At 38.8% G+C, this 23,864-nt stretch overlaps 1 protein-coding gene across 2 annotated transcripts in view; it reads left to right on the forward strand.

Moving 5' to 3' along the window:
• Positions 1 to 23,864, forward strand: part of F13A1 (coagulation factor XIII A chain) — a 168,052-nt gene that overhangs the window by 115,373 nt on the left and 28,815 nt on the right. For both annotated transcript variants that reach the window (XM_016160997.2, XM_016160998.2), the window contains exons 10-12: positions 7,511 to 7,614; positions 9,181 to 9,269; positions 17,519 to 17,672. In XM_016160997.2, the coding sequence (XP_016016483.2) occupies positions 7,511 to 7,614; positions 9,181 to 9,269; positions 17,519 to 17,672 (347 nt within the window). The remainder of the gene's footprint in view (positions 1 to 7,510; positions 7,615 to 9,180; positions 9,270 to 17,518; positions 17,673 to 23,864) is intronic.

The following is a 23,864-nucleotide window of genomic DNA, read 5'->3' on the forward strand; positions in this document are numbered from 1 at the left end:
TTATATTGACCTTTTAGAAATTATATGCATAGAAAGCCATCTGTAGATTTCATTTCAGTATAATAAAGGGGTATTACAAAATATTTGTTTTAAAATTAGGAATGGACATTTTTTTGAAGATCGAAAATCACTGCACTAGATTATTTTCCTATCCCTATCATACACCTACCATAGAATATCTCCAAAGAGTGCCTGCACTCCCTATACAATTCTAGTCCCACTTTAGAGTAGACAAAGAGGAGGTTTGGGAGGTCAAACGAACAAACAAAAAACAACAACAACAAAAAACCAGAGTTCATTTCAAACAAACCACATAGAAAACTCAAAGCTTTATAATGCAAAATAATAACTTTGGTACCTACTAACACTATTGATTGTATTTTCAAAAACTTCCTTCAATAATTATGGAAAACTTGGCCAAATCTATTACAGAAAGATTTTCACATGTTAGAATTATCCAAACAAATACTCTTAAAATTCAATCTTTTCTTCATTTTCAGGTGGAATATTAATTTCTAATTTGCTATCCCAGAGAGAACAGTAAAGAGGGCCAGGGTCTTATTTTCAAAATGAATCTAGCAGAGTTACAGAGGAACTTCTACTAAGTAGCAATGGCAAATATGGCTCATGTGAATGAATAGTATCTACTTCCTTAGCATTTTGGGGTATTATTTGTTTTTCTTTGTTTTTGCCTAATTTAGTTTCATTCTCTGCCTCTTCATTTTGTGGTGCCACAATGAAAAAATAAAACAGATAATCAAAAGAGAGTAAGCTATCAAAAGAGAAGAAAAAAGAAACTTACATAATCATTCCTTAATTTTCTAAAAATCATTATTAATAAAGTTTCTGCAGAATATTCAAGAAATCAATACCTGGAAGCTTAAGAATGAAAAGGCCATACTCTCAAAACTACGGAAAGACACACTCCCAGATAACTTTGTAAATGAAAAGAAATTTATTAAGTACTATTTCACATGTATGTAACTGAATACATCTGATCTGGGATTTATCTAATATGCCCTGGGAGGACTATATGGGCATTTGGAGTGAGTATCCTTTCTGATTGGTTGTAGCTTCCAATTGGTTCATGCCTGCATCTAAGCAGTTATTCATTATTTTGATTATCACCTCTACTATAAATATACTTTATAGTTTCATTTCAGAAGTTACAGCCAATATCCAAGCCCTCTCCACATCATCAGCACCCTCGAATGGGGCCTCTTTTTCTATATTACGCTGTGCTTAAACTTTGACTTCTCAATGAGCATTGTAGGATCCCTTGCCTGCACAGGACAAGCAAAAATAAACACCACATCTCTTCTCTACCTTTTTTTTTCAATGGACAGTTGGTTCCTATGGTGGAGTGGTGACTGGCCTGGTCTCCATCTGATTGAATATCTGGCTTTTGACTGACATGACTCCAGAGAGACTCTAAATGACCTTCCTGGTTTCAGCACTCCCACTGTCCCTAACAATGAATGGCTACATGCTGAAGAAGTATGGTGCTCCTAGCTCCCAGCTCCATAAAAGAATCCTCTAGCATGCCTCCCTTCCTCTGAATAATTCCTTTTTTGTTGTCTTACTTCCTGACCTCTCCTGACAAGTTTTTTCTTGGTCCAAGCTTTCATTTCCATTTAGGAATGTTTTGTTAGACAAGCCTCAGAATCCACCAACTTGTCCCTACTTCTTTCCAACAAATCCAACCCCACCCTATCCCTGTGGCCATTGGTATAGCCAGAGCTTAACAATTCCAGGGTGTGCTGTCATTTTTGTCACCAATATCATTGTATTAGGAGTATTTCAGCAGAGCCAGAGAGGTAGGGCTATGCCTATTTGCTACAAATACACAAACAATTTGCAAGATAGACATGTGCCTTCCTTCTGCACCCTGCCATTTTTAAAATAAAAGAATTCAAACACTTGGTTTACACTCGAAGTTGGTCTAGTACATCTTCTTCAGGACTTTCTCTTGATCTTCTTTATGCTCTCCCTCGATCTCTAATAAAGCTGCAGAAATAAAGTTATAAGCTGATATCTCTTTCTTCCCTTTTAGGGATTCCTTTTCTCTGAAATCTTTTTGGATAGATTGTAAATGAAATAACCCTGTGGAGTGTTTAAGTGGTTAGCTAAGTTAAAGGCAGTGAAGGTCTCCTTGCTCAAATCATCCACTTTCTTTTCTGTGAATGTATGGTACACAGAGCCCTGAAGCCTATCATGGCCTCAACTGTGTTCTCTGTCCACTTCTCCACCTTCCATGGGCTCTTACAACTCTAAATGTGACCTTATCCAGCTGTTAGAACCAGGAAAAATTTTGATCTGTGTTCTACCTTCTTTTAATAATAATAATAAAAAAGTTGTCCTCTTAATTTGGGGAAGAGGAGGTATAGTACATGTTTATTATAAAAATTTCAAACATTGCAGGAAACAAGCACAAAAGTAAGAGTCATCTACTTTCTAACTACTCAACATTTTCAGCATTTTGCTAAGCATTCTTTAATATGTCTCTTTGTATATTATATTCATTATTATTGTTGCATAACAAATTACCAAAAGTTTAGCATCTTAAAACACAAATTTATTATCAAACAGTTTCTGTGAGTCAGAGTGTGGGCACTGGGTCCTTTCCCATAACAGCAACCAAAATATTAACTAGAACTGTTGTCCCACCTGATGCTCAGTGCTCATTCTTTGAACTCAGTTCCTTGCAGCTGTAAACCTCATGAAAGCATCCATCTTCTTTAAGGCCAGCTTTGAATCTTTGGTTTGCTCTGTTCCTGACCTCTAGACCCACGTTTAAAGGGCTCACCAGATTAGGTCAGGCCCACCTTGATAATCTCTCATTTGATTAACTCGAAGTCAACAGATTAATTACTTGAATTACATCTGAAAAAAATTCTCTTTGCCATATAAAGTAACATAATTTTCAGAGTAATATCTCATCCTGTTCAGAGATTTCAAGGGGAGAAAATTATACAAGGGTAAAGGTCATTTAAAATTCTGCCTTCCACACTTATGTACATACACAATGAACACATACATTGTATATGTTTTGTAATGTGTTTTTAAAAAATTAATATGCCATAGATCTTTCCTGATAATAAATATAAGTCTGCATTTTTATGGCTGAATAGTATTCTATTTTGTGTTTCAAAAGAATTAATCACATATTGGTCAGTTAGACTGTTTTGGATTTTTCTCTCATAGATTATGTAAGGATGAACAGTCTTATATACTTGTCATTGAATTTTTGTGATCATTTCCTGTGTGCAAATTCCAAAGAAAGGGGTTTACTGAATCAAAGTATAAACTAAACCAATGCTGTAACATCCTTTTAAGGGTTTCCAAGCAGTGCACGGTGCTGTTTTTCTAGTGAGGCTCTAACTTTGGTGACGATTTTCTGGGTCCTTTGTACCAAATACTATTGAATTATTAGCATCCTTGAAATAAGTTCCAGAAATCACTAACTGTCACTGGAAGAGCATGCAGAAAGTAACAGAAAGCAAAAATGTGTTCCTCACTTGTCATCTCTATCATTATCCACTCCACAAAAAGTTATTTTCAACTTGATTAAATAACTCTCAATGAAATGGGGGCATTATTTTAATTTCTACACTGCTTCTTTAAAAAGAGGCAACAAGGAAAGTAGATCATTTTGAAGGTTTATAATTGTTTTCTTTTAACTTTAAGGGGACACTTTGATAGTATAATGGGAAGTCAGGTTTCAAATGAAGGCTCTGAGAAAATATTAAATCGTGAATCTTACAAAGATTTAATTACACCTACCTTACTAGGAGATGTTTTCACCTTTTAAGCAACAATACTTTGTGAGCACCTCCAAAGAGCCAGCTCTAGTTCAGCATATGTGATGTTGAACAAAACACAGCCCCCAAAAGTGAATCTATGCACTCTACACATGCATGATGAAACTGCAAGACGAAAACAGAACAAATGCTAAGGATCTAGACAAAGAAGCTTTAAAATAAGAAATAACCTTTCAGGAAACATATATATTTCCCAATCCGGAGAGTGAGTATATAGAATTCAGAAATGTCTGTGATCATTAGCCTCTTTCATGAGGGAAATTGAATATAAAAGACAAGTACGTGTAACCAGAAATACTTAACAAACAGCCAAAAGGAAACTCTCGTGGCAGGGGTGGCCTAGAACACATTTTCCACTGGTCATTCCTGAACAGAGAATGACATAATGGAGGCTTTGGAGGTAACATCCTCTCCTTCTGCTCATGGCCATTCTGGGAATCCGGTCATTGGCTTTCCACATGTTGACTAAGGCCCAACCCCACTCGAACTCATAGCCAGTGGGTGATGTAGACAGCTTATAGTTCTGCCCACCTCATCCACTGCCTATGAGTTCCTGACCCTCTCATTAAATTCTCCCACACTAAATACACAGATAAGGTCTCAGTCATAGGTGAAAGTGGAAGAGATCACAAGTAACTAATTAAATATCGTAATAAAAAAAAAAAAAGAAAACTTTCCCCATCTTCTGGTCATTTGAAAAAAATATTATCCTCAAATACATATTTTAATCTGAGATCTTAAATGCAAAACTTGTTTATTTTTGTCAAGGCAAACTTTGCCCAAGATATCTGAATTTAAATAAGGAGATTCTGGGGCTATTAATTTAAGGTGGTGGTGTAACAGTGAAAGCCAGGATTGCTAAACGACCACAAGTTGTGTAGGAAGCAGGACTGTGTCCATGTAGGATTCAAATGCTTCATTGCTATGTTTTCTGTATCTCTGCTTGATGGTGCAACCTTCACTATTTGAAAGAGAGGCTAGTAGTCATTGTTTAATATGGTTACCTTTCTGCCAGCTTCAGAGCAAAGATGGAGACTCTCAAATGGAAACCAACCTCATGTTCCTGCCCCAATACCTCCACACTTCGATCCTGATCTATATCTGCACCTCCCTCCCACCGCGGACAATGCCTCTCTCCCAACGCCTGTCTGTGGTGCTGTTGCTCTTGACCTCATCTTCTTGCATCATTGGTATTGGAACATCTCTCTCTCTGTTCTCTCTTTATTCCTACTTCACTCCACTGGTTCTTTCTCTATATGACAATCTCTCCTGATGTAAAAATAATCTAAATGATCTTCCTTGCATTGCATTACTTTCCAGCCACTGCCCTATCTTCTCTTCCTTCCATCATAATATAGATCGCTCTTGGAGGAGGAATCTACACTGCATCTCCTCCTTCCCATTCACTCTTCATCTGGCTCTTGCCCCCACTCTCCTCCATCATCAGTAAGGATGCCAGAGACTTCTTCCTCATTAAATCTTGTGTCGCACGTATATATAAAAATACCTGGGGTTTCATCTCCTGTAATTGTCACAGACACACAAGTTCATTATGTTCAAAATGAACTTTCCACCAACCCAACATTTCTCCCTCTGATACAAACCTTCTTCTCTTCTTCCTTAATTTGGTCTTGGTAAATGGAACCATCACACTCCCTGCAAACTCAAAAGTCTTCCTCAAATCATCTGGTTCCCTCACATCTCCATAAGCCATCAGTTTTACTTCCCAATGGCTCCTTTCTCTCTCCACAGTGATGACCACTTCTGTGGTGAACATCTTTTTGATCCATTGAAGACTACTGCAGTATTTTGGTGTGTGTGGGGTAACTCAGCTCGATCTCCCATACTGCCTCTCCTCATACCTTCCGCAAGTACAGAATTGAGCATTTAACTTGCCCCAAAAGAATATTTAATTTGGGATCAAAAGATCTCACAATCTCTTTCTGATCTATAGCTTAACTTAGTGTTTAAGAGCACGGACCCTCTATCACTTACTAGCTATGCGATCTCAGGCAAGACTTTTAATCTCTCTGTGTTTCAATTTATCATATAAATGAGGATAATAATAATAGTACCCTTCTGATAGAGCTCTGGGAACAGCAGATGTGTTAATATACAGAAAGGTTTTAGAAGGGTGCCTGGCATAGAGTAAGAGTGATGTGTATTTGTCAGTTTTGGGATTTGCTGCCTGCCCATTACCTGCCACCCCTCTTTTCTCATGTGTACAAATATGCAAACACACTACCCTTCAGCCCCAAAACAGCCTAAAGTTCCCTAGACACCCTGTGTTGACTATTTCATGCCTCCACAACTTTGTCCTTTGCCCTTTGTTGACCTGCTAAACTCCTACTTATTTTTCAGGACTCAGTTTAAATATCAATTCTGCTGTGAAGCCTCCCCTCATGCCCTGATAGTTTCCCACTGAGACCCCATCAAAACCCAGATACATTTTTGTTCTATCATGCATCACTTCAATTAATTATTTTTCAAAGTCTGAGAGTTACCATTTTTGAGCACTATCACATGCCAGATGCTGTTCTAAGTGCTTTACATGTATTATTTTGTTCAAGCCTCACAGAAAACTTATGAAATGTTTGAATAGTTGGTTAACATGTTTGTTATTCCTCCTAGATTGTGAGCTCTTTATGGGCAAAAACTTTTGTCTTGATCTTTGTTGAATCTCCAGCATCTAGCATGGTACTTGGCACAAAATGGGTACATAGTTAAATAAGTAACTTTGAATTAAGCCAATCAAAGATGAGCCAAACTCAGAGAGATATGGAAACATGAATGAATTACTGATATTGAAGGACATTTAGGGAAAGGATGCATGGTAGTTAGATCTGAAATTCATCAGTGCTATCAACAAAGACTGCTATAACTACCATTAAATTGTTATTACTATATGAATATTTTCTGTAGTGCGGACTGGTTAATGTGCTCTCATTTATTTCTGTACTGTCATATAATTTCAGGTCTTTCCAAGGACATAATAATACAATTCATGATGACATTTTATTCCATGCTCTTGCCTCGAGGGTCATGAGAAAAGTTTTGCTTGGCTCTTAGCTCATGTGTTGCCCACCTTTGATAAAGGATAAAGAGACATTCACCCTGACAACTTTCCTTCTTATTGAACACCAAGTAAAAATTTGTCACAAATTGTAGACAATTATAGTCAGGAGTCAATGTTCTAATCTTAATGGCAATAATATAAGTCCGTACAAACAAGCATTTCATTTCTTAATTGTTACAAGGGATATCCTTTTTATAAATCTAATATATGTAAATACAAAAGTAATCCAAAGATATACATATATATATATTGGTTTTGATTAACTTTTCTTCCTTACCTTTTTATCATGTAATAAGTTCTGTTTCATTAGATAGCAGAGAATGGCTAAAATCAAAGCAGTGTAATGCACTCATTAGAATATCTCTATGTGTCCTTGAAGCTGTATTAGCAGAAGAGCAATGTCCACCTATGCGAGTGCCCTAAGATGTGTCAATGGAAATATATCTGCCCAGCAAACTTGAGTCTAGAGATGCAGGATATCTCTGGGAGTCCTCAATTGAGTTTAATTCATTTCAATAATTAGTAGATGGCATAGCCTCAGGAATTTTTTGTCACTTTTTGGAACATTGACTATGGTCAGAAGTTTAATCTCACTGGAGTGCTGTTTTCTAAGGAACTACCACTGCTGGAATGAAGCCTGGATGACAAGGCCTGATCTTCCCGTTGGATTTGGTGGTTGGCAAGCCGTGGACAGCACTCCCCAGGAAAACAGTGATGGTAAAACTGCATCTTTCCTCAGGGGAACTGTTTAACTGCTGATCTTCATTTGCTTTTATGATTGCACTTGATGTGTGGGAAGCACTCCCAGTGGGAACCAACTTCAGAAGCCTGCTTTCTGGGCACATGTATAGTATTAACTACCTGCCGATTAGATTTAATTTCAATTTGATGGTTGGCTTTACCCTGATTATGTTATAACTTTTAGAAAAAGAGCATAAAGCTCAACATATATAATTCATCTGCTCTTGCTTTGATAAGCAGTTTTGAAGACAGGAGAAAAAATATCTGTGTAAGCATTTTCATTAGGCTATAAAATGTACTTCGGCCCTCCCTGATATAAGGCAGTAGAGAAAATAAAGGACTCAGAAAAATAGTTACAGATTATCCTTAATTTAAAAATTTTTTATCCTTTTTATTTTCTCAAACCCTTGTGTCAAAGGCTGACTTTCAATAGATTGCAGCGAGGAAGCTGCTCTGCTACCTATGGAACCATAACCCAGAAGCAGGTCACCTATGAATGGTTTAGCACCAGGTTCCCCACAAACATGCACTGAGTGATGGGCGAGAGGACAGCCCCGTTTCGGGCTGTACCCTGTACAGATCATCCTTTAAATTGATATTTAAAATAGCAATTTTAAATACCAATTTTTCCCAGAACATTATTTCTTTATATGTTGTGCGATTTTCTTTAAAAACTAAGTATGTAGGTATTTGTCATCTAACTTGAAAACTATACTAAGTAGTAAGTGACAGCTATGACCTCCTCTGGACTTTTATAAAGTCACATTATAAGCCTCCATTTATCTTCAATGTGATGATAAAACACAGTGGCCTGGAGATGTTATGTTTATTTTCTCTGGTGTTGATATGAGATATTACACATATATATAAACATTCATTGCATATTCACAAGAGAATTTTAGTGTATTTTAAAAGAGAAAGTCCAACACTTTCTGTTGTTCTGGATTATATATCATGAGAGACTTCAGAGGTGACTAATGGCAATTAATCTCTTATTAACTAGAGTTACCTGGGTAAAATTTAAAGAACTTTGTTAACATAAACATGGGCCTACTGACTTCCTGAATGCATGTTGGACATTGGTCAATGTGTGTGTTTAGTGTCTACATTCGGCAGTTAAACTTAACATATGTTCTCAGTGTCCAAAAACACAAGATAAAAATCAAAACAACAAACAACATAACCACTGAGGAAACATCACCATTTCCCACATTACAAACACCAACTGTAAAAGGATAAATGCTGCATTAGCCAACAGCATTGCACTCACACTTGTAGGTTTGTAGGTGGAAGAACAGATGCAAAGGATAGTGATGCCATGCATTTTTTTTTCATGGCTTCAAATTTTGTTTTGAGAAGTCATTTCCAACAAAATCCTCTTGATTATATACCATCAGCTACCCTCCCTGGCCATGGAAAGCATTTTGGCTAAATCAGTAATGAAGTTGAAAAACACTTGTCACCTCAGTGCTGTGAACTGTCCTGTATCTAGACAAAAATGAAGATGACAAACTTATACTCTTCTTCCTCTGTGTGATGTAGGGATGTATCGGTGTGGCCCGGCCTCTGTTCAAGCCATTAAACATGGTCATGTTTGCTTCCAGTTCGATGCACCCTTCGTTTATGCAGAGGTAGGTGGAAAACGAAGGGAAAGTGCTACTATCCTCCCCAACCTCTTAATACCTCAAAAAAAAAGATACTGGGTTATTACTTCTAAATTTTCCAGGTACGTGGCATATGCTTTGTTTTTATAAAGTTAACTAGCCATCGTTCTAATCTCTGGCCTCTTAATTGTAAATGCAGTTCTTACCTAACATTTTCTTTCCTTGATAATTTGAGATTTTTTTTCTCCTCAAAAACAATTGGCTTACTAACCTCAGCTAGTTCTCTGCACCCATAAAGTAGGTATCAACTGCTCCCAAGAAATTAAGTGTCTAGATGGATCATGCAACTAAAAATTGGTGGAGACAGTCTATGAATTGAAATTTCAGTGTACTATGTTACTCTGAGACTAGACCAGCAATTAACATAAAACAAAAATTCAAACACACTCCAGCCACAGTCTTAGTCTGAGAACTACAATCCATTTCCTGCCATTCCAGGCCATCCTGCATCAGAGTAAGGGAGAGTAGAACTGCCAGAATGAGATGGTGTGGGGGAGAAGGTGACTGGACTGCAGCACACTTAATGAGCTGGTAGGGACACTTTGGTGAGGGTCTGAAATTCTGGAAGAACTGGATGGGATCTATAAGTAGAGGAAGCAGATAATGGTACTGAAGGAGAGCTCTGAAAAACTGGGAGGCTGCTAGAGGTGGGGGTCAGGGGATGGTAGAAAAATATGTGAGAGGCCAAGAGGCAGGACTTACCTAGAGTATAGTTTCACCAACAAATACACTGCAATAGTGTCTGTCATGTTCTGAGTTCTTACTGTATAATCACTTTGTCTACCATTTGCTGTTCTTAGCAACTCTTTAAAATGAGTATTGTAATTTTTCCCATTTTACAGAAGAGAGTGATTAAATAACTCTTCCACAATCACCTAATAAATAGTAGTGGTAAGTTTGAAAGCCAGGCAGGTATCTGAGCTCACACTAGTAACCACCACACTCTACAACTACTCTAAAATAAGTAAATATCTATTACTCATATATGTCAGAAACTGTGCTGTGGGGAATTCAGAGGCCTATGTCCTTAAGAAATTTGATTCTTGATGGGAGGTGGAGTACATAAGCACATTAAAAGTTAAATAACAATAATACATGAGATGAGCAACATAGGTAATAAATGATCTGCATTTATACATTCAAGTTCATTAACTGAAAAATATGAGCCAGGAAATTTAGTCAGACAGCAAAGGCCATAAGACCTTGTCTATGGAGGAAGGGTGGCAAGGGGACAGACAGTAATGACACTTTTGTGATAGCCACAGTAAGGTGAGCAGATTGTTGCCAGAGGCCTGGAAGGAGCATCAGGATCTCCCTGCAAGTATCAGTGGCTGAGCTGAGTCTTGAAATGTGTTTAGTAGTTTTTCTGGCAAAAGGGGTGAAAAAGAAGCCAGAGGAAGGAAAAACTTTTTGACAAAGGTGATGACTTGAGCATCTGAACAGTGTGTGTGTGTGGCGGAGGGGAGGGGGGTACATTAAAACCTATCTATGCAGGCTTGCATAAAGTGATGCATCAGGGGATGTCAAAAGATGACAGCTGAAGAAACTAGACATAGGGAACTTATGTCTGAGAAGTGAGCACCTCAACCTGTAAATGAAAGAGTTACCACAGGGGAGAGATGTGAGATTTGTGGAGCACGGGCTTGATGGGAGCACCGCTGAGTGGGGAGACCAGCTAGAAGGCTGTGATATTACCCCATGCCAGAGAGAACTGGACAAATGGCAATGGCGCAGGAAGGAGGAGGCAGAATTTGGCAACGTTTAGGAAGTACAATGAGCATAAGTATTTGGACAGCAAAATCGGAAATGTGAAATACACAAAAGGAACAGCGTTTCTTTCATCATACCTCCCATTAGTTTCTAGAAGCCATGGGAGAACAGACATATTGTACTTGGAATTTTATTCCCTCTATTTCACTTTTGGTTTTGAAGATTTATCCAGACCTCGCCAGCTGTCACATGATAGTTCATGATGCTATGAGAACCTCTTAACAGGAAATCACTCTAAAATTCACAAAGCCTTGTTTTTATATTTTTATTATGCTTTATTGCTGCTAAGAAGAAGAGAGGAAGGAACTTGCCTCCAAGAGCAAATTGTCTAATAGCTGTTAATGCAAACACTTTTTGCTATTATTAAATATAGATCGGGGTGTTGTGAATGTCATCAGGATTTGCAGATTATAATTACTCCTCTCTCACCCACTGCAGAGTTGTCTGACATAGTGTACAATGTGTTGCTCTGTTGCAGGCTGAGCTCCAGGGCTGAGTCATTTATAAGGCATGTTCTAGCTGTTGAAAGTGTCTCAAGAATCTTTTCTCAAAGGTGCCTAAAGTAGGAACCCATGGGGATGTCAACATGACTCAGGCTTTAGACTGCGTCTTCTCCTCCTGTTCCCATCTCCCTGCTGCATAAGGTTGCCTCTCACTACCTACCCCAAGTATGTCAGCCGGAGTTTGCCTTTTCTTGTCTGTGGGTATGCTGACTTTGTCATTCCTTACTCACTTTCAGACCAGATTAAGCATTATGTTTATTGACTTTTTGGGGTCTTCTTAGGGATTTGGTCCTCTTTAGTGAGAGCAGAATCCAAAATGAGAGGGGTATGCATAGAAAGCATCTTATTTCTGTTCCTTTTCCTCTCCTCCATTTTAGAGATTTATTCTTAGCATTTCTAGATATCTTTCAGGGCTTGAGACTTACTTCTCTCCCCTCCTCCCTTTTCATGCCCTCAGTGCTGGCTGAGTTTCTCAGTTCTGGAGACACATCTGCCTTTTCTCTCCCTAACTCATGGTGCCTTGGAGTTTCTAAAGAAGTGAGGAGGAAGTAGAGCAGGTCTAAATGTCTGGGGTTGTCGTCTGAATTCCCATGTTCACTGAATTCTCAAAGTTGCTGCTTCTTTTCTATCTTAGCTTCTAATTGGATCTGCTGTCTCCTTCACATCATCCCACCATCACACACACACACATACACACACACGCTTCTGCCTTCCCTCCCTGGCACTGGGCTGAGTTTTTCAGCAGAGATGCCTGGCTCCTCAGAGCCATGGAAACCAGCCCATTGCTCCAGCAGGTATGCCTTTCCCAGCTCTTGACCAGCAGTTCTCTGTGTACAAACTGCGCAGCTGCTACTCTGCAGATTCTTTATTCTCAATGCCAAGTCATATATTTTGCTATCACTTATTAGATGCAGCCCATTTTTTGCTGCATATTCTATTCTGATCTAAAATAATTCATTCAGATAACATAAAACTTAGAAATCATCTTGGTTTCTCTTCTTAGCATTCCTGAGGCATCTTGCCAGAAATATCTTTAAAAATTGTCATATATCAACCATGTCTATGATCTTCATTATTACCCTCTGAGCTCTGCACAGCAATGAATCCTGTGAAGTTGCCTGCTGATTCATCTCCCTCCTCTACTCTTACCCCTTTTCTGTCCATTCTCCACAGATCAGCGAGAAATGTCCTTTAAAAATGTAAATAAAAACATCACTATGCTGTCTCCAACAGTCTAATAAATCCCCACCACCCTTACAATAAAATTGAACATAAATCTTTACAAGATTGTTTGTGATCCGGGCCCTGGCTTTCTTTCACTCCTATCCCTTTTTCATTTCCCTCCCACCATAATGACCTTCTTACCCTTCTGGAAACATTCAAACATGCTCTCATTTTGGAGTCTTTACACTGGGAAAGTGTAAAGTCTTTTGCTAGGAAAGCTCTTCCACACCACTTTGCATGTTCTGTTCCCTATATCCAGGTCTCTGCTCAGGTCACCTCTTCAAAGTAGCCTTCACTCACCCTCACACCCTACTTAAAATATCATAATCTGCTCTATTGTTTTTATTCTTCTGACCTGCCTTAGCATTGATTATTTCCCTCCTTTCTAGAATGTAAGCTCCATGAAGGTAGTTGCTGCTAGATCCCCTTTGCTGAAAGCAAGTTCTGGCACATAGTAGGCAGGAATAAATGCTTGCTCAATGAAGGAAAGAAGGAAGGAAGGAAGGAAGGAAGGAAGGAAGGAAGGAAGGAAGGAAGGAAGGAAGGAAGGAAGGAAAAGCTGATGCAGAGTACATTGCTAAGAATAGTAGCTCAGAGAGACAGGGGCCAGATGGCATGCCTAAGTACTAATAGTCCTGGTGGGAGATGAGGAGCACATATGGCCTGGCAGCATGGCCAGCCCTACAGACTGAAGGAGTGGCAAGCACAGGGTGGATGTACAGCAGTCGTGCCAGGAAGCCTCATGGACCAAGCAGGTATCCACTGCCTTCATATATCTTCAGAGGATCACCACATCTCTGCACAGACTATATGCCATGTAGTTATCTCTACCTGGGAACAAATAAATAAAAGTCAGTCCTGGGTTCTGAAGAAAGAGTCTACATCCTTAGCAGTATCTTTGCTGAGCCTCTGGGGCCTGAACCTTGGGAGAGGCTGCCTAGAAAGTGCCTGTGTCTGACCGAGAGGCAAGGTGTGGTGTGCTGAAAACGGCACCAAATTTCATGTTGAAATGCCCAGCCTCTGCATGACCACAGCCCCTTCAAATGTAAGGGTAGGACTAGATAATCACTAAGACTCCTTTCTATTCAGAAGAAATTAGCTTTAAACATAGGGCTTTCATAAGGAAGAATTAGTACTTATCTATCTACCAGCCCCACAAGGGTAATATTTTTAAACCCAGGCTCAGGGACATTCAGTAACTTGCCCAAAGTCACACAGCCTTGGTCTAATATTTATTCCAGCATTTCCTGCACTTATGACTGTTGTACCGTAGACATATAATTGTTCGTGGCTGGGCATCTATCACTGCTATTATTTAAACCCTTCAGTGACCCTAATGTGCAACCAAGGTGGAGAATCACTATCCTAGTATCTGAAACAGAAAAGAAAGCTTGCTGATGTGTCATATTGATTGAATAGAATACTTCCCCTTCACCTGTTCCTAACATACATATGCAAAAGCCATTTCGTTTGTAAGTTTCTTCTCTCTTCTCTCCACAAGGGACAGTGCTGTTGGGCTGGCCTGAGACTTTCACCTGCATAAATTTCCTAAGCTGTGTTCAAGGAGAGACAAGGACTTAACCACTTTCATATTTAGCCTTGTCTCCCTGGAAAACTGTAAGCTGTTGTAAGGACTAATATTAAGAGAATATTTAACATTAATTTGCTATAATTTGCAAGTGGAGGAGGGAGCTGTTGGTGGTTGCTTGGCCTCCTCCAGAGGAAAAGCTAAAATTCTCAGGAAGCTCATTTAAAGGTTATTTAACTTTCTTTTTTTTTTTCCAAAATAACCAATATTCCTCAGGTGTCTGCTCTGTCATCTCCTGTCCTGATTCCTGATTTCACATTTCAGCCTTTCACATCATATAGCAGATGCCTCCAAGCCCTGGTCACTCTGCTAAGAAGCAGGAACATCACTTATCTCTCCTCAGAAATCTGAGGCCCAAGCATGGAACCATTTCACCACTGCATCGTGCTACTCATGGTTCTGCAGGTGATGTGAGAGATGCAGTGTGCTGTTAAGTCAAAAAGCATGCCACGGGCTAGCCCAGGCTTTGCACTTCTCTACCCGCTCTGAGCCATGTGCCCACAAACACTTTACTGACCTTCTGAGTCATGGTAGCCTCATCTGTAAAATGGGCATAATAATGTATACTTCACATGGTGGTGGTTGTAAGATTTAAACTAAATAATTTTAAAGTGTCCCTAAAATGTTGTGTATTTAATAAATGTTAGCTACTTCCTTCTTCCTTAGTAGAATCTGATTTTATGTAAATTCAAAACTTTCTGTGAAAAAATAGAGACTTGAAACATCTTTAACCTCAGCTTTAAAAGTTAGGGATCTATCAAGTTTCCCCATTAGATTTTTACTCAGTTTCGAAGTTTACAAGTTATGCTCACCTAGATCCTATCTCACTCAGTCCTAAAATGTTCCTATAAAATTGCCTGAACAAGTATAATTATTTTCATTTTATAGAAGCAGGAACAGAAGGTCAGAGAGGATAAGCTAACTTTCTAAAAGTACACATCCAAGATCTGAATCCAAGTGTCTTGCAGCTATTCCAGTGTGTCTCTCAAATACATTCTCCAGAAAGTTTGCAGGAACTGGTCCCTCTGCTAATCACAGCCTTTTTTTTTTTTTTTTTACTTTAATTATTTTTGGCTTTACTGGGAGTGTAACTGACAATTTTAAATTAAATGTATGCATCTGTGATACTATCAACACAACCAAGATACTATACATATCCATCATCTCCAAAAATTTTCTTGTATTCTTTTGTGAGTTTTGTGTTTGGTTGGTTGGTTGGTTGGTTGGTTGGCTGGTTTTATTAAGAACACTTAACATGAGATCCTGTAGTTCACTAACTTCTATGCATCTTCCAGATTTCAACTTGGCTGTTTCTTAGCCCCCCAACCCTGCTTTTCTCCAAGTGTTCCCACGGTATCTTGAATGAACCCCTGCTAGGTACTTGCTGTACTTTATTGCAGGGGTTCTTAGACCTGGGTGTCCAATTGATTTATCTAGGACCTTTAAATATATATATATATATATATATATATATATATATATATATATATATATATATATATATAAAATTTCCATTCAAGGTCCCATCCAAAACTTCCTTGATCAGACATCTATTTTAAATTTCCTCAGGTGATTCTGATGCACGGAATATTCCTTTACTAGAGTATAAACCCTATAAATGTCCAAATCTATTTTGTTCATCATTAGGCCTCCAGCACTTTAAATAATATGTAGCAATACTAACAATTTATCATTACTATTATGAATAATATTTATGAGTGTTGGCTCTATGCCAAGGATTATAAATAATTTACATGTGTTTATTTCAGTCAATTCTGCCAACTACCTTGAGAAAGGCACTATTATTACCTTATTTAAATGAGGGAACCAAGTCTTGCAGAGGGTCTTGCGAAACATTTAGTAAATGCATTAGTGACTGTTTTCAACTGGAGTACCTGATATAGCTGTGCAATTCATTTTTCCTACCTGCTTCCTTGCTAATAAATGGAACCCACAAGAAAGTGATTGTAAAGAATAAGGAACTCTGGGGGAATCTACCTTCAGCCACAGATTTAGACATTGTGCCTGAAAAGTAGAGTGATAAGGCAGAACCTTGGAAGAACTTAGGGTCAGCCAGCATGACTCCAAGATGCTATTTCCAAGTCCCATCAATGTTGCTAAATCACCAAAAAACTGGCTGAATTCCTCCTGAAGAGCCTATTATTTTTTAATTAAAATGCTTTTGGCTTCAGGTAACAAAAGAACTTAGGAATTCAAGTTTAATTTTTCTCATATAAGAAATACCAAAGGTTAGAAGATCAGCCAATTTTTTATAAACTATGGTAGAGCCTTCTATTGTGTAGATCATAAAAAGCTATGGATTGCTCTAAAAGAAATGGTCATACCTCAGTATTTGATTGTCCTGATGCATAACCTGAACTGTTGACTGGAAGCCACTGTAAGGATGAAATATATAGAGGATGGTTTCCTACAGGCAAAGATGTCAGACGAGGGTATAGATTATCTCCTTATGTTTAATCTGCACGCAGAACATCTTTTATTAAAAACTAGGTTAGCCTCAGAGGAAAGAGGAGTGAAAATTGGTGGAAGAAGTATCAATAACTTAAATATGCAGATGATACCATCTTACTGGCAGAAAGTAGCATATTCCTCCTCACTGTCCCAGGGTGGCTAAAGCAGCACTTCACTTCGCATGAAAACGTTCAAAAGCAGGAAGACTCTCCCATGTACTTCTCTCCTTTTTTATTATAAAGGAGAAAAGTCTTTCCCAGAAACCACCCAGCAAACGTTCTCTTCTTCCTAAAAGTAGGTCACACAGCCACTGCTAGCTTAAAAGAAGTCGAGGAAAGAGAGTAACATACATGATGGTGCTTTTACTTCTCTCTTAGGAGGTAGAATTTATCAGCAAGAAAAAGGGAAGAATGAAATGAATGATATTTAGACAACTATTAGTCTCAACCTAATATTCTTAATTTAAAACATCTGATCATTCATCTAGACTAGATTCCCCTTTGGAATAGTTTTAAAATGAGTTTAGCCCTATGAATCCAACGTTGTTTGAAAAAACATATTAACTCCAGGGAACTTAGATGACTACACCATCAAGAGTTAGCGATTTTGGTAACAAGGACATTCAATGATGGCTAATGCTTTTTTTTCCCTGTTCTTAGGTCAACAGTGATCTTGTATACATTACAGCTAAGAAAGATGGCACTCATGTGGTGGAAGCTGTTGACACCACCCACATTGGGAAATTAATTGTGACCAAACAAATTGGAGGAGATGGCATGAAGGATATTACTGATACCTACAAATTCCAAGAAGGTAATTTACTATAACTGAATGAAGATTTCTTTGCCCAAGTCCATTTAGTAATCACCCACTGTCACTATGAGATATATCCCAGAGAATACACTGGCAATTGCAGCATTTGGTAATCAAAGCAGAAGTATAAGCTCTCATGAGTGAAAGGCACATTACACGTAAAATTTTTTATTACAGTTTCATGTGTTTGTTTGCTTTGAATAGAATTCCCCTTTGCATGGTTTGTGAAAATAATTTGATTTTAAGTCATATCTATTTTAACAGCATATAGAATCTATGTAAGAGCAAAAATACAAAAGAACATAATTTTACATAATTCTATTAGAAAATGTATAACTAATATAATTTTACTTCAACGAGAAATTTAAATAACTCTTCACATTCGTTGAGTACTTTACACACTATTCTTACATACATTGTTCCATTGAGTTATCATGGAAATCCCTTGAGGTAGATAATACAATATTAACAGGACAGTGTAATCTCACTAATTCGGGCTAATTAAGTTGAAGACCCATTTCAATTATAAAATAATGATAAGATGGGTTTGTTAACTTTTATTGTGTAGTATGTTTCCAAGTGAATCATTGAGTTCAATTCCCCCTCTATCAGTACTGATTGCTTACTCTATGCCCGGAATTGTCTTTGGTGCTGGGGATTCTCATAGAGAACAGGATCGAATTTCTGTTCCTGGCCAAGTGGCAGAATTATTATATAGAGGAGCCTCTGATAACAAAGAGGGACAGTCAATCCAACCAGGAGATTCAGAAAAAGCAAAGCTGAGTGAGATAAATCACAGATCACAGTTAAAGATGGACAGGGTTTTCTAGGCACTGGGAACATGACCAAAGGCATGGAGGTGTAAAGCAGCTGGTGTGCTTAGCATCCTGCAGGCATTACTAAAGCATCAAGCTCAGAGTACCTAGGGGCTGAAGACAAAGCTCCCCAAGGTCAGAAGCAAAGAGGAAGTAAAGGACCTTAGGTATCTCGATGGGGAATGTGGAGTATATTTTACAGATGATTCACTAGCAGAGTTCTTGGGAGTGGCATTCATTTTAGTGAATGGATAAAAAATGGTGAATTATTATCATATACCTAAATATTCATCAGTATTCCTGAAGTGCTAAGGAATGCAGAATTTGTTTTAAATATTTTAGACAGTCTCTCTGCTCTTATTTACAAAACCAATTTGCACTATAAAGAGAAAGTTTGCTGAATTGAGAACTCCTGTGCATAGTATTAGAAATTCAGAATTTTTGTCATCTGAACAGGTGAATTTTTGCTGTATTTCTAAAATGATCCATTCTTCATTTCTGTGGATTATCATCTATTGTACAATACAGATAAAAAAATTTGTTTTTTTTCCTAAAGAAAAGAAAGTAATAAATTTGAATACATAGCAATAGAAACAATCCAAAAAAAAAAAAGGTTTTTTTTGCTAAAAAAAAATACAAGCAAAATAAAACAAAACAAGTAAGGAATGCCTTATTGTTATAGCATTATAGTAAAAAATGCTTCAAAAAGAAAAAATTCCATAATAGAAGTAAAAGAAATTAGCTGCGACATTCATTCGTTTATTCATTAATTCATTCAATGACTTGCTATTAACCATCCCCAATATTCTCAATACTGTGTAGAAATGGAGACATGCATAGCGCAGCCTTCCCATCTAGCCGGAGATACAAGCAGGAAGCAAGCCCTAACCAAGCTGTGTGGTGGATACCCTGAACAGGAGCGGACAGATGTTGCAGGGCACTGAGAAGGGACTCCCAAGACAAACTGAAAGATCCTGGAGTACATTATGGTGGGCTCATTGAGATGGAAGATAAACAGTAATTGTCTAGTTGAAGCAAGGGAAAGGAGTTTCCAGAAAAAGGCAGCAGGATAGAGATTATGGATAAACTTTTGTAATGTGGAAGTGCTGACCAGACAAGAGAGCAAGAGGTGAACCTATAGGGAGCCATTTGAGTGATCGGCTGTCTCGTCTAAACCTCACAGCAGAACACCATAGCTGTCAAATATGGAGGTGACAGATCTTAAGAGAGGAAGAACCCCAAAGCAGTCTGTGAAAGAGGAGTCAGGGGCTTGGCCAAGGGTGGACACCAGATTAAAGGAATAAAATGTTCCAACTCTGAAAAATGAAGACATTTGCAGTCCAGGCCTTCGCAGCTTGGCAAGATGGCAAGGCTCAGAGAGGTAGACAGTGTGGGGTATCTGGTCTAAACAGAAGCTCTCCTAAATTTTGCATAGTTTTAAGAGACAAACAACCTGCTGGGCTGGAGTTTGATCCTGAGTGGATGGATAATTAGCCTCTTAATCAGGATGGCATATGCCTTTCAAATTCCAACTTTGGGAATGACCGAGTAGAATGCTATTCAGAGAAGGATGCTGACTGCACTACTCAAATATAGTGGGAAAGACTGAGTGATTACTTATGTTTACCATGGACATCTAGGAAGGTATGCCAGCATCCATGGCCATGCATTTGCCACCCTGATTCTCATTATTTAATGTCTCGTATAATTTCTCTCTCCACAAATTCTGAGTGTGGATACTAAAATGTGGCAATAAATAAAAACAAAGAAATTATTATCAGATTTAGGAATTTACTATTCTAATTAACTGAATTGTGGATAGCTCTTTTTCACTTCAGTGAACTAAAGCTTAAGTTGATACCTTTTATGCTATAAAACTTTGAAAACCAGAATTCTTAAAATTTCTCCTGTGGCAATATATCTCCTTTATGCTGGTGTCTGGATCCCATTTCCTCTTTGCTCCATCCATGGTTCCCTCTATGACCTGTATTTTCATCTCTCCTTTTCTATTAGCTTTTTTCCCATTATCATTTAAGTAGGCTCAAGTGTCACCTCTGTTTAAAAATTGACAAAACTCTTTTCAACAGTATATCCCCCACCAAACATGCCCGTACTTTCTTCCTCCTTTCCTCCATAGCCGGGCACCTAGAGAGAGCTACCTACACCTGGCATCCTATCATGTTCCTTTTCCTTTCTTTCTCACCTACTATACACTGAATTCTGCTACCATCAAGTCTTTGAAGATTTTCTCAATGTTGCCAAGACCACCTGATTGCCACGTAGAATAAACGTTTTGCAGACCTCAGCTTGCCTCACTCTCTTACATCTTTTGATGCTACTGCTCACTCCCAATTCTTGAAATTCTGTTTTCTTTGTTTCTATGATACAAATGTCTCCTGCTTTTGTCCCAACCTACTTGGCTCTTTTTTCTATCTCCTGCAGTTCTAAGCTCCCCTTTCCTTACCTGCTCTGACTGTTTCTTCATTCTAGGCTTCCATCCTTGGGCTTCATTCCATCCCCTTTATGTTCTTTCTATGCCCCTGGTGTTATGTTCACATATATACTGATCACTCACAAGTCACTGTCTCCAATTTAGACTTCACTTTTCAGCTCCGCACTCACCCAAACCTGAAACTGAACCTTCCCAGATGCCACGTCTCCCACTGCCTCCCCCACCCCAGATCTATTTCTCCTACGCTCCCTTCCCCAGTGAAGAGAACCATAATCTACCTAAATTTAGCAACTTCAGAATCAGTCAAACAGCAAATCTTCTAAATGTTCCCTCTGAAATGGCTCAAATCCATCCCTTCCCCTTTATCTCCGTGGCCACTCTCTGAGAATTAAATTTTATCACGTGTGGAAAGTCCTTAGCACAGTACTTGATACGTAGAAAGTGTCCAATAAAAGTTAGCTTCTGCTACAGCTAGCAATTCTATTATTACTATCATATCACTAGTATCAACTTGGACTATGATTGTTTTTCGCTTGGATAACCTGCTATAGTTTCCCAAATCTACCTTTCTTTCTCATCTTTTTCCCCTCATTCTAAACCCTGCATTGCTGCCAAAGTGATATATTTAAAAATAAATCTGAATCTATTACTGCACTACTTAAAAGCCCTTACTCTCTTCAGCCATATCCAAGGCATTGCAATCAGAGGTCACCAAGCCTCTATTTGCCTTTTTGTCCCCCTCACTGCCCCTTCTGACCACACCCACAATTATCATAAGCAGCAGCCAGGTGAGCTGCTGACAGTTCCTCCAACAAGCCAGGCTCCCACTTGCTCTCTCTGTGGAGGGATCACATCTCTGAGAAGACTTCCCTGCCCCCAGGGAAGCTGAGTCTTTCGCATGTTCCCTGTTCCACACGCAAACATCTGCCTCAGCATGCATGATGGACATGTTCATGGTGATCCGTCTTTACTTTTCCCCAAGACCCCTGAGAGAAGGGCTGTGCTTCTAACCTGAGCTTGGAACAGTGCATGGAAATCACAGGGTCTCAACTAGCATGAAATAATCAAATGAATGCTAACATAGGTGGCACTTTCACAGGTGAGCTTAACTGAACATCAAATATCTTAAACTGGACTATTTAGTATATATTAGAAAGATGGAAGAATGAAAGCAAAAGGCTTCTCCAAACCGTGACCCTTCAAAAGCCTCTGCCAGGCTGAGTCCTAGGTCCTGGGCACATGGAGCTTTCGTTCTAGCAGGAGAAATAATGTCATGTAGTGACAAGTACTAGGAAAAGGAAAGAAAACCAGATAATGTATTAGTGAGAAATAAAAAGACTGAGGTTGGGGGGCATATTACACAGGGTAATGAAAGGGAGGGCACTCTGAGAAGATGACATTTGAGCTAAGACCCAGACAATGAAAAGAGGCTTTGTCAAACATAAAAGGACACTCTGATTGCATCCCGGTTAACAAAAAGATGTTTTCGACCTTGTGCCTGGATGCCACAGAGGAATCTCAGAAAATAACAATCTGGCTTTAGATCATTCTCTCATAGCACTAAATTCATGGCCTGAATTATGTAAGATATCAGAGCACAAAGCACAACTGCAAAGTGATGGGAATTCTGCCAAGCTTGGGAAAATCCTGCAGTTCTTGTTTCCTACCTGAGCCTGTGCTTCCTGTAAAATCCCAAGCCTACCTCTGCCTGGCACTTCCTGCTCACAGAGGCAGGCTCATCCACAGAAGGAAGCTAGAGGTCCCTTCATCTATGACAGGACATTCTATGAAATCTCTCATAGCCCCACAAGTCTTCCACTGTCCCTTCCCTTCACGCCAGCCAGGCCAGCTCAGCCTCTCTCCCCCACGGGGGCACCTCTCTGACCATGCTTCTGCTGCTGGTGTTCACCCCCTGCATTTTGCCTAAATGCATATTTGGTGCTCATCCAAATCGAAAACTGTTAATGCCCTGTGTCTCACAGAGCTATTTGCCAGATGCTTTCTGCTAAAACACTTTGCTGCACTTTCTTTGTCACAGCCCCTCCTCTCTCGATCACCATCTCCCTCCTATTGATCCGTAAACACGTGCGCTGGCCAATGCTTATCCTAGACAAATTGTTTCTGTCACATTATGGCAGTCTTAACAATCAGAGAAATTGTTAACACACACACACACACACACACACATTTCCAATTGTTTACAACACCTGCTGGCATTTTCTCTGTCTTTGCAAAGGACTAGTAGCTACCAGTTCTTATGCAGGTTCTACCTCTAATCCACCTCACAACTTTGTGACGTCAGCACCCTCGTTTTACAAATAGAGAAACCGATGATGATAATAATAGTTCCTGCCTTCTGTAGTTGTTCTGAGGATTAAATGAGATAACATACAATATGTATTTACCATAACACCCATAACATGGTTAGCTGTCAATGATAGTTATTATTATTAATTGACCTCTCCATCTCTGTTGCATTTTATCATAAATTAAATAAAATAAAGTGGAAGATATAGTATCTTAAAAATTAACATAATTATAAAAGCCAGTATTTTTATTTCAAAGTGTTGGTTTCTTATTTGTTTGTTTTTGTTTTTGTTTTTTTTGCTAGCCATCCCCATGACTAGTTTTTACAAGCCAGAAAAAAATTTGCCTCTCTATTTTCTACAACATACTGAGATGTACTCAAAGTCATTCAGATGGTAAAGAGAATAGTGACAATCCCTCCACCCCTCAATCCTTGCCCTCAAGGCCAAGCATTTTGTTCAGGGCTCTAAGGAGTGTCAGCCCAGCCTGGAGGTGGGAGCAGCAAGCTCCCAGGCCTGACTTGTACCTATACTTCTCACTTCCTCATCTACACAAAGCTATTTTTTTTCTTCCAGAGCTTGTCCTTTTCTCTTTTCTCCCTATCTTTGTCTCCATTGC

The sequence above is a fragment of the Rousettus aegyptiacus genome, unplaced genomic scaffold, assembly GCF_014176215.1.
Source record: "Rousettus aegyptiacus isolate mRouAeg1 unplaced genomic scaffold, mRouAeg1.p scaffold_m13_p_1, whole genome shotgun sequence".
In the NCBI taxonomy this organism is placed as follows: Eukaryota; Metazoa; Chordata; class Mammalia; order Chiroptera; family Pteropodidae; genus Rousettus; species Rousettus aegyptiacus.